At 30.1% G+C, this 12,746-nt stretch overlaps 1 protein-coding gene across 2 annotated transcripts in view; it reads right to left on the reverse strand.

The window, feature by feature from the left end:
- LOC111637772 (membrane-associated guanylate kinase, WW and PDZ domain-containing protein 1-like) overlaps positions 1-12,746 on the reverse strand; it is a 65,155-nt gene that overhangs the window by 33,027 nt on the left and 19,382 nt on the right. Inside the window, exons 1-4 of one of the 2 annotated variants that reach the window (XM_023383344.1) lie at positions 10,897-10,976; positions 6,263-6,498; positions 5,889-5,961; positions 4,487-4,548 (exon numbers count right to left, since the gene is read on the reverse strand). In XM_023383344.1, coding sequence (XP_023239112.1) covers positions 4,487-4,548; positions 5,889-5,953 — 127 coding nt within the window. In that variant the 5' untranslated portion in view covers positions 5,954-5,961; positions 6,263-6,498; positions 10,897-10,976. Of the gene's footprint in view, positions 1-4,486; positions 4,549-5,888; positions 5,962-6,262; positions 6,499-10,896; positions 10,977-12,746 lie in introns of those variants that run through there. The other variant, XM_023383343.1, reaches the window with a different exon arrangement.

The following is a 12,746-nucleotide window of genomic DNA, read 5'->3' on the forward strand; positions in this document are numbered from 1 at the left end:
TAGATAAATCTTAGCAAATTCTGTCAGGCTTGGATACTGTTTTGCATTTGCTGACCATCACTTGTAAAGGTCTGCCGTCCGATTTAGGCAAACAGTTTTCATATAAAGTGATACAAACAGTGATATTTTTTAGTAATAAGGATAGTAACACAATTTGATGTAACAATGAACAAATAATGCGTGTCGTGACACAATCTACTCGCAAATAAAACAAATGCGGCCATAATGTCACTACCACACCCACCACAATGAGACAGGTCGTAACCTGTCGCCTGCAGAATGTACACATATTTTGCCGAACATTCTATGCTTTGGCCAAGAGCATAGCCAAATATTCGGAATTTGACAAAATCACTATTCGTGGCATCACTAATTTTCTATTGAGAACTAAACATCACACAAAAATAAAGATTGCTTTTTTTGGTTACACACTATCCATACATGGGTTTTTTGCATTTTGCACAACTTTCAGATTTCATTTTTTTGGTGCACTTATCTTTAACCTTTAACACATTTTAAAACTTGGCACTTGTGCCATTCAACTCCAACAGCTGATTTCAACGTCCTTGATGCTGAACCTGAAGGTACTTTCATCATTAATGTGTCAATTCAGATGTTTTTCTGCCAGGTCTAAAATGAAGGGACCACCAACTAGATAAAACCACTGAACATTGGTAGCTAATTGTAGATTTGCACCTCATCCATGGGCTGGCCACATCTAACATTTAAATAAGGACCAGTTTCCCAGAGAATATCCTTCTGGGAGACATTGCTTTGACAGATTGCCCATGTTGCTTTATCTCATCAATCATGACTGAATTTTCAATTTTACAACTTTTCACAGTCCCATCTTTCAATTAGTTTACTTCTAAATTTGAAAGTTGCTAAATTTCTCAGATTCTTCCTTTGGCACACTGATTTTCCAAAGTACCAGGAGCTGGCAAATTGACGTTGTTGTCATTGTCTGAGATTGTATGAGAGAAATTCACTAATTAGTCACTTTTATGCTGAAAATTTTCTACTTTACCATCATATTCCCTTTCAATATCTTGTGATAACTGTAAGTAGTGATTGTGGGAGTCATTGTTTTCTATTCATCATTGCCATTAACTTAACTTTTTTGAAAACTCAACTACCTATCCATACCAACATATATGCTAACACTTGTTTAGCCCTCTTCATAGCCATAAATAATTTACATGTATCTGTATTCTGAATACTGGTCATTATGATCGTAATTAGCACTTTTAGGTAAACATGTGCAATACTAATTAATTTGTTAAAAATTTTGTCAAAATGTTTTAGACATTTGTTCTAGGCCAAAAATACTTCTTTACACATAATTGTGTCAAAAAAGATACAATTATATGTGAAGAAGCATTAAAATTTGAGGTTATAAAATCTTATTCCAGTCAAATTCACCAGTATAACACTTCTAGGGTTAAAGGTCATTTCTTTGTATTATTTTTTATTATTTACTTATTTTAAACATAATATATAAAAATGTAGATAATATTATAGTTTCAATACAGAGTCAAATAATGCTGGTCAACNAAAAAAAAAAAAAAAATTAGTTAAATCAATTGCTGCCACTACACTTTCACAGATTCTCTCTCTTTTATTACAATAAATTTTGTTCTTTACAATGGTAATCTTTCTACTGTAACTGCTATTACAAAAAAGACTAACACTTATAGGCCAGTAGCAATATCATCTACTGTACTTAGTCTTTGAAATATGTAATTTTTACCAGATAAGTAATATTCAAAAACTACATCTAAATTAAGCTCAATTCAACATTTTAGTTCTTGGCATTATTCTACTACTACTAATTTAGTGGTCATTCTAGACTGCTTGGGGAAAAAACAACCTACATTTATAATTTATCTGGATATTAAACAAACATTTGAATCTGTTATCCCCAGTACCTTATTTGATTTGTTGTAACTGGCCAAAGAATCTCTTTTTTATTGAGAAAATAAAGTAAATATTAACTGTCTTATGTATTTTTCATATATACATATGCTGTCAATCAAGAATCTAACAATGATCTGTCTTTAGTACTTTGTTTTTTGTTGCATATGTAGATAAACTTCAGTTTGATTCAACAATAGTTGCATATGCTGAAGACATAAAATTCATCAATATTGACTGTAATTTATTACAATATGATTTGTAAATTTAGTTACACTAGCTTTAAATATAATAACTATATCAACACTTAAAAAAAATAGCGTTTTTTTCATTATCCTTGAATCCTTCCAAACACACTATTTTGAATCTGTAAATGATTTCAAAATCATCTGATTCTAAACTATTGCTTAAGGTTTACCATTTTAAAAAATTATAAAAAGGTTTATCAATCAGACATGGAATATTGAATATTGTGCCAATTTTGTAAATTAATTTAATATACATCTGTTTTCTGTTCATTATTCTTCACAAATTTTCTGTCATTCACAGACTATTGTCTTCCAGTGTGGTCATCTGCCATCCAATCTCTGCTTAATCAAGTGGTGAGGGAACATGATAAGCTTTATTTGTTGTTAAATATATAGAACATCAAGATTTATTGTTAAACAGATTTGCAAATGCTAGTAAAGCTGCTCATGAAAGGCTGTATTTTATGACATTTCAAACATATTATTTACTTCAATAGATTACTATTTTATAAATTTTTAATTGTTTTTTTTACCACCAAATGGAATGGGTTTTCAAATACAGTGGAACCCCGGTTAACGAACGTAATCTGTTCCACGAGTCCATTCATTAACCGAAGCAATTTTTCCCATAGAAATTAATGCAAATACAATTAATCCGTTCTAGCCATCAGTATTTTTGTAATTTTATTTGTAAAATGGGTTTTCTTTGATTCTTTTCAAAAAACCGGTTCGAACTTTTGCATCAACCCAATATAATTTAATATCCACATGTTAAAAGCGAAAACACTATTGTTAAGTCGGACCAAAGTTCAGGGAGAAGTAAGAAAAAAAAAAGGTACTGTAGTTGTCAAAACAAACGCAACGCGAAAACGAATGACATAACGGATCAGGTAGAATGTCTGCGGGGAAGATGAAACTCTGACAGAAGCAGTCATAAACAGTTGATCTAGGTTAGATTTGCGGAAAAGGGGAACGATTTGACAGGTATAAAAACATCACGTACAATCATTAAAGTTCTAAAATGACAGATAGCAGAAACAATAGGCTAAATTATGAGTGAAAGGCTTATATGTTTATCAACAATCTCTGATCAGAGTCAACGAACAGGTGTCAAATAAATGCCTCGGAACAAACCTTTCTCGTGACCTGATCTGGTTTCGGTTTTCACCTGGAGACAAAGAAGAAAACAATCGGGAAGAGAGGAATGGGATGCAAGACTAATCATAAGGTGAGATTCAAGGAAGAAATACTATAAAAACCCTGAATCTCAAGGTAAAAACGCAGTTTTCCTAAAAATTCTATGGCGATTAATCTGTGTCGTCTTCATCTGGATTAAGCCTGAAGTCATGCCCGCTAAAATTTGTGTTGTGTCTCACGGACCACTCCAGTCGTCGCAGCTCTGTCACCTACCATCGCTTCTGTGACCAAGCGAACCCTTCTCATTTGCTCTGGGGCTATGACTGATAAGCTTGCACTATCGTAGGATCAGCGATACGCCACGTCTCAGTGCCGGGAGAAAATACTGTAGATAAGCCATTTCCAACCACCTCAAATACGTAAGCATCTTCCTGTTCTAATAAATGATTTTCACTGTAAAATACTTGTCATCTTTGTCTCCTCCGCCACCACCAATGTACGAATGGAGCCTAGACCATCACTGACACACGATTAACTGTCCCCCCTAAAAGTTGGATTAGTAAAAGATTAACTTAACCCCCTAAAAGTCGGCAAGCTTACAAATTTGACACAAAAAGCCATTAAGTTCGTTATCCGAGACAAAATTTTTGCAAAATAAAACTTTGTTAACCGATTTGGTCATTAACCAGGATGTTCGTTAACCAAGGTTCCACTGTACCAATTCATCATACCCATAATGTATGATATTTACACATCCAGATGCTCGCTTTGTATATTTTAATGCTCCTTCTTTATATAAGCCATGCTATCAAAAAATTGATCCAAGAATTTGTTACTGTACAATTTATCTCAATTTAAAAATATGTGTAAAAAAAATCTGTATATTTATTAAGCTTGTATTTTTTGTACTTGTGTTGTTTTGGGCCTATTGATGTTGGGGAAGTATTATTTTATCCTTTGTGGACTGTGCTTGTAAGTTCTCATAAAATAAATAACTTAATAATATAAGAACATTTCTTAACAGACAAGTTTTTCATAAAAAGTTGAATGTTAATCTGCAAACTTATGTTCATCTTTATAAATTAAAATTCTGTTAATAAAACAGTTACTAATATATAAATAGTAATTTATAAGCTACATTTCATTTATATATTTCTAATTAATAACAAAATTAACAAGATATATACCTTCTTGATTTCTTTGTACTTGTGACAGAGGACTTTCATACTGTGTTGTTTTGTTCACATGACTAAAAAGAAAAGCAATAAAAATTTTATATATATATATATTATTGATATAATCTTTTATAATAATTACAAACATAATATTTTTCATTAATTATGGAAATCTGTTGGTAGAATAATGATGAGACTCTGATCTTTTGTTCTACAGTAAAACCTGTCTATGGCGACCACCCACGGTTCCTTCAAAAAGTGGTCTTTTAGACAGGTGGTCGTCCAATACAGTTAGAGTTGTAATACCGTATTTCCGTACGTATTTTGCGCACTTTTTAGCCATTTCTACTAAGCAAAACTCGAGGTGAGCAAAAATAAGTGAATTTTTTCAGCGATAGGACTATATTAGTATTGTATTTTATTCTTATTGGATAACTCGATTTACGGGAGTCGTCGTGATTTTGTAAGACAGATTTAATACCAATATTTTAAAGATTAATACAATAGTCGCATATTCTCGATTATAACGCACACTTTCTGTTTTTCCGACTTAATTAATTCGACTTGATTCTTTTTGTTCGCTCCTCAGTTACGTTTATTACGTCATCGATATACAAGTGCGTGGTATCTCTACATCACTTTGGTTTTGATTTTCGCTAGTTTAACTTTAAAAATATTTTTTAATATTTAATATTTTCTTAAGTACAACAAGAAAATTATTAATTAATAATAAAATGATTTTATTATTTTTTCTCATAATACGATTTCATTACATTCCGCGATTGTCATAGCGGAATCGAAAAAGGAAGGCTGCCTGTAAAACTGATTTTTGCATTAATTAATGCGTTTATTGTTTTTTGAATATTTTGCATGCGAAAATTATTTGGATATTATTTTTCTAAAAATATCGTTAAAATAAAGTAGGTTGATACAGAAACTATTTATCGCACGTGTACTGTACATGAGCTTCAAAATAAATAAATAGATAAGTAAATAAAAATAAATTTTATCAAACGATGAGATCAGCCGATTAATTGTATCCTGAACAATATTTTATACCCCTAAGGAANATTGCAAGAACTGATCAAAATTAATGCATCCCATTTTTTATTCATCAGAAAAAAGAAAGACACAACAATGAACTTTATCTACTCAAATTTTTGTAATTTTAACTGTCATATTCTTTATTTTATTATTAAATAAAATATTAATGCATTTAAATACAACGAATGTAACTAATTGGTAATATTCATTAACTAAAAATTGGTAATATTCATTAACGTGCATTTTATTTTAATGTTTTTTTTCCATTTATATAGAAGAGGATTAAAACTAAAAATAATTGCATATTAATTAAAATATTTTAAAATATAAATATTACAAATATCATAATAAGTATAAACAATGAACTTACTCAATATAATATGTTCCATAATGAGGATCCTCAATCTTCTCCCAACCATATGGAAGTTCGCTCATGCTAACATCTAAAATTTTATAAATATAATATTTTATTGTAATTTAATTAAATTAATTAATTTATGATTATTTTCACTAATTTTCTATAAACTGTAATAGCATTATTACTAACTGAACATTGAAATCCCTCAAACAAATATTTTAATAATTTTGGATATCCTTCAAAAACAACAATATTAGCATTAAAAATATTATAACTTTAAACTAATTATTATTGGATTCCTCAGTTTTGACTGAGGTATCCAATAATAAAGTTTATTAATTTATTGAGTTTTCAATTAGAACCAATTTATCCAAAAGAATGCTTACTTTGTCATACATCTTTATTTCATAAATTGCCATTCAATAGCCATAGAATGCATTTTGGCATCATTTATCCTCTCCTCTAATAATAAAATTTCTCAATTGGAATAAATGTAAAAATGAAAAGTTCCAGCCTGTTCCAGCAAAAAATAATTTTTTTTTTAATTTTCTAACATTTTCAGCTATCTATACAGCCATCATCAGGAATGAACATATAGTTATTTATATAACATTCTGGATAACTAGAAAAAAAAGCCATATACAAAAATACTGTTAAGAACACATGTATTAACCATAAAGATGCAGCAAGCTTATCAGCAGCATGGAAATTTCTTATATACTGCAATGGGGACAAAACTACACAATAATTTAGTGTTATATTATATAATCAATGAATCTAGTGTTTATTATTATTGTTGTTTATATTTTATGGTATATTATTATGTATTATACAAAAAGCTTATTTTTGTATACTTTATTATTATTATTTATGTTATTGCATGCTATTAAAAGTTTTTAATTCAAAAATTAGACAGGAGTTTTGATTTTGATTAACTCAAAATGCACATCAAGTAATTGAGTTAGTAAACCCTACCATTTTTTCATAGTCCTGTGCAAACTTGTCATAGAGTACTGTCTTTTATATAAAAAGAGTTCTTTCAATGTAATTTTAGTAAAAATAAAATTTTAAATCAACTGAGGAAAGAATAATCTTTATTTAAGTCATTAAATGCTTTTGAAAAGCTTAATTCTCAGAATCAAACCTAAATGATCACAAAAAGAACAAGTCACATGTACAAAACTGAACTTTAAAAAAAACATTTACTGACTCTTCATTAACACCAGAAATGCCATGAAATTATTGACAAGACTATGTCTTGTTTATAAAATTGTACTGCCAGCTTAGTGGTATGAAGGAGTACATATCAGGAATTGCAATTTGGCACAGAGTATTAGGTGCCCAAATCATGCACGAATAAAAAAACCAGACTTGTAGGTACTCAGGGGACTGAGAACCGAGTCAAAATAAAATTCAAAATGGCGACACTCACTACAAACAGGTAGTAATGGAAAATTTGTGCATGTGTTGCTAGTTGGAAATGCAAACGTTGCAAAATCAATTTTGACAAGCGCATGTGTTGGGAAGTTTGAAATGAGAAATTGAATTTTGACAAATGAATCTGAAAAAACCCATTTACCTGTCCCGTGTTATTCTCGACATATCTCTGGTTGTGATGTGCTGACCTTGACTGGTTGACCCAAGATATCTCGTTTCAGCACCAGAACCTTTTTTCAAAGTAAATGGCACTAGTCCTAGTCGTTATAATTTTATATTAAAACTAACTTTCGAAATATAATTTGTTTTTTTTCTATATTTATTAATATATATATTGTTTGTGCAAAATAAAAGAATAATTTCAGACAATATGAGATAGCCAGGATTATTTTTTTCAAAAACGGGAAATTTTCATTACACATCAACAAAAATTCAACCCAGGGTGACATGAAATGTTGAGAAATTTCAAAATTGGACAGGTTAATTTCAGCGAAAATGCATTGTGGACGACCTTGTGGTTGTGGCCGGTGAAGTTTGAAAGATCGTGCTCAAAACCAGTGATACCAAAGAAGATTGGAGAATGAGAATGAGACCCATCTTGAGCGTCAAAGTGATTCCGCTTAGTAGTGAGTCTCTAAGACATAGTCTTGTCCCAAATACAGCCTTGCCATTTTACTTGTTTTACCTAAAAACACCATTACCAGTCAGCATGACTAGTATAAAAATGCCCCATTTATTTCAAAATACACTATCAGTCATACATTGCAGATTGTTTTTATTTTACAGCACAGTTGATGGAATAATGCAAACTTTATTAAACAAATAAAAATTATTTAAGTTATAGTTGTAACCATGTATTTTCTATAGATATGCCACAAATATTCAGCTACTATTCGATATCCGGCCTATTCTGCTACTTTTTTTAATATTCGGTATTCAGCTGAATACTGAATACCAAATCATGAAAAAAAATGCACATATTACTTAAAAATGTATTTATTTTAATCACAAATTATTACATTTAATACTTAAAATCTATCAGTGGTAAGTTGTGATGAATGAAAACAATTTTTTCATTATTTGTATTATTTGTTGATAGCAAACTATTGTGCTTTTCCTCATAAACTATACTGCTTCTGAAAATAGCCTCTCCCTATATACACTACTGCTGAGAGACAATAGATAAATCTTAGCAAATTCTGTCAGGCTTGGATACTGTTTTGCATTTGCTGACCATCACTTGTAAAGGTCTGCCGTCCGATTTAGGCAAACAGTTTTCATATAAAGTGATACAAACAGTGATATTTTTTAGTAATAAGGATAGTAACACAATTTGATGTAACAATGAACAAATAATGCGTGTCGTGACACAATCTACTCGCAAATAAAACAAATGCGGCCATAATGTCACTACCACACCCACCACAATGAGACAGGTCGTAACCTGTCGCCTGCAGAATGTACACATATTTTGCCGAACATTCTATGCTTTGGCCAAGAGCATAGCCAAATATTCGGAATTTGACAAAATCACTATTCGTGGCATCACTAATTTTCTATTGAGAACTAAACATCACACAAAAATAAAGATTGCTTTTTTTGGTTACACACTATCCATACATGGGTTTTTTGCATTTTGCACAACTTTCAGATTTCATTTTTTTGGTGCACTTATCTTTAACCTTTAACACATTTTAAAACTTGGCACTTGTGCCATTCAACTCCAACAGCTGATTTCAACGTCCTTGATGCTGAACCTGAAGGTACTTTCATCATTAATGTGTCAATTCAGATGTTTTTCTGCCAGGTCTAAAATGAAGGGACCACCAACTAGATAAAACCACTGAACATTGGTAGCTAATTGTAGATTTGCACCTCATCCATGGGCTGGCCACATCTAACATTTAAATAAGGACCAGTTTCCCAGAGAATATCCTTCTGGGAGACATTGCTTTGACAGATTGCCCATGTTGCTTTATCTCATCAATCATGACTGAATTTTCAATTTTACAACTTTTCACAGTCCCATCTTTCAATTAGTTTACTTCTAAATTTGAAAGTTGCTAAATTTCTCAGATTCTTCCTTTGGCACACTGATTTTCCAAAGTACCAGGAGCTGGCAAATTGACGTTGTTGTCATTGTCTGAGGTTGTATGAGAGAAATTCACTAATTAGTCACTTTTATGCTGAAAATTTTCTACTTTACCATCATATTCCCTTTCAATATCTTGTGATAACTGTAAGTAGTGATTGTGGGAGTCATTGTTTTCTATTCATCATTGCCATTAACTTAACTTTTTTGAAAACTCAACTACCTATCCATACCAACATATATGCTAACACTTGTTTAGCCCTCTTCATAGCCATAAATAATTTACATGTATCTGTATTCTGAATACTGGTCATTATGATCGTAATTAGCACTTTTAGGTAAACATGTGCAATACTAATTAATTTGTTAAAAATTTTGTCAAAATGTTTTAGACATTTGTTCTAGGCCAAAAATACTTCTTTACACATAATTGTGTCAAAAAAGATACAATTATATGTGAAGAAGCATTAAAATTTGAGGTTATAAAATCTTATTCCAGTCAAATTCACCAGTATAACACTTCTAGGGTTAAAGGTCATTTCTTTGTATTATTTTTTATTATTTACTTATTTTAAACATAATATATAAAAATGTAGATAATATTATAGTTTCAATACAGAGTCAAATAATGCTGGTCAACAGCCAAATTGTATCTGAGAAAATATTAACAAGTTCTTACTGTTTTTGCTGAACACAAATTTGACAATTAACATTGTTTGTTAGTTTAAGTTTTAATCACTTTATAGTGAATGAGCATTTTTGGACTCAATATAAAAATTTCTAGATTATTTTTATCATAACATTTATTTTCTATTAAAGCTATTGTCATGAAATTTTTATTTTTTTAAACTAAAAACATTCAACTATCCAACAGTGTTTCTTTAATGATTTTCCAATAATTTAAAATTTTCTAAGATTTTTTTTAAAGTTATGAACTTTGACCATGTGTTTTGATCAATCAAAAAAATTATAACTTGTATTAAAAAAAAAAAAAGAGACTAATACAAAGAGAAAATTTCTTTGAAATTTATCAAAAAATATCTAGAAATCAGAAACTAAAAACTTTTTCTGTTATTTTTATTGGTTATTTACAAATAAATTTTATGTCCAACCAATTTGACAAAATTCTTGCATGAAGCAATTCTGACTATCAGAATATTAAAAAATTAGTGCATCAAAAACCTCTATAATAAATGTATGAAATGACTTAGAGATGCTCCAGAAGATGAGTACAAGCAACAAACCAAACAAAAGATACTACATCCAACATATATTAAACGTTCACTTAATTTATGAATGATGCCTTACATTTACATTTATCTTAGAAACAGTAAGTAATCATAAAATTTTACTGTCAGTTTTGTTTTCAGCATATCAAAATTAATAAAGAAAAGCAACTAATGAAGGATACAAAACATAAGTGCTTATTTATTTCCAAGTGTAATTGGTTATTTTTAAATTAATTTGAATTTACAATAAGTCATAACTTACCTATGACTTCATTTTCATTCAGTCCATGATTCTGTGTTAATAGCTGTGTGTCCTGCCATTGAGGTGTTGCTGTTTTATAACTGTAAAAAATAGTAAGGTAATTCTACAAAAACAATTTTTTTTAAATTCAAAAATATTTTTTCATTCTAGATATACAAAACAGAATAATAAATAGAAAATTAACATTATCAAAAACCAAAACATATTTCATATTCAACTGGATACTTATAATTACCAATCTTATATAGTAACTATAAATCTGAAATGCTTTAATAAATTAGCAATGTTAATTTCTTCAAAACAATAGATGTACAAATTTACATAAATATAAACAAGATTTTCAAAGACAATTTTCTTAAACACATTCCCATCTTCATAAGTTAATGGTAAACCTGATACTTTTAGTAGCTTATAGTGATAATAAGCTATGTGAAAATTTTTGGTTTCAATCCTTTCTTTTTACTTATTTATATTCATACATTTTGAGCCTGTTGAATTTGAGACTAATTTTGAGATTACAGTATAGTATTTTAGTTCTATTAATTGTAAATTTATTTTACAATGACTAAATACATAACAAAATTCTAATAAGAAATGCAAAAAATAAATACAGAGAGTGATCAGTTAACATAATCTGTACCAAGACTGTTTGCTATCAAAACTGCTCATTAACCGATTATCAATTTACCATACGTTTTTATGGAAATTTGATTAATTCATTCTAAAGACTCCAAAAAATAAAAAATATATACTTTCTTATTACATTTATTTATATGTAATAATAAAAATACATATATACAGTCTTGCATTTTTATTAGTCATGCTTTTTCCATTTGTGGGGGTTAAAGAATCTATCCAATGTCAATTGCTTCTCTCTTCTTCAGGATTTTTCGGAAGTAATTAATACCATTGTAATTGTAGAGATACCCAAGTCTATTAACCTCATTCTGGTTTGGATGCCATTTGGATGACTGTTGTTCTGATATCCTCCCACTTCTTCAAAAGATCTTTAACTGCTTGAGACTTCTTGATATATCTTTCATAGCTAAGATTGTGCCTACTGTAGACCTGTTCAAGCCATATTGCCTAGCAATAATCAGACATTTCCTGTCCTCTCTCTACCTTGGCTATTATCTCTTGCTTGATTTCTACGGTGAACACAGTACTTGACACTCCACTCTTATTAGGCTCCATAATATTATCAGTTTCTTTTTTGAATAAAAAGTTCAAAAAAACACTTACAAAAATTCAGAGAACAGAAATCAATTAGCGCACAAAAACATTATTTAAATGCGAGACCTGCTTTTTTGTCCTCGATGAAATTTGAAATTTGGTATTAAAACATTAACAAATATCTGATGGGACAGTTAAACTCAAGCCTTTCATAAATAAAAACCTAAGCAAAACTTAATGGGTGCCTGCCCAACAGTCTTGCGAAGACTATAAAAAATGATTTGTCAGAAAGGTAAACAAAAAGCTGGAATTACAAGAAAGAGTTTCAAAATTCAGAGGAATACTATTCAATCGGTATCAGGTTGAGCTTCAATGTCAACATCTTCAGAGCTCCAAAAGGTTTCGAATTGTCACCTGGAGACAAGGGATAATCACTATTTTACGTTGCTTCTTTTTCTGTTTGTTCTGTGAAGTGTTTGTTGTCTGAACATAAAAATCTTTCACAAAAGTGTTAGTTATCCAATTTGTTCACAGTCCGAACTGTTCATTAACCAATCACCCACTGTACAGTAAAACCTCTCTATGTTGGACATCTTTGGTTCCATAAGAATGTGTCCAGTTTAGACAGATGTCCAAGATCTAAAGTGAATGAATAGCTTTTGTCCTGAAAGCATGAA

Source organism: Centruroides sculpturatus, unplaced genomic scaffold, assembly GCF_000671375.1.
Source record: "Centruroides sculpturatus isolate CEXI.00-Female unplaced genomic scaffold, Cexi_2.0 scaffold1116, whole genome shotgun sequence".
In the NCBI taxonomy this organism is placed as follows: domain Eukaryota; kingdom Metazoa; phylum Arthropoda; class Arachnida; order Scorpiones; family Buthidae; genus Centruroides; species Centruroides sculpturatus.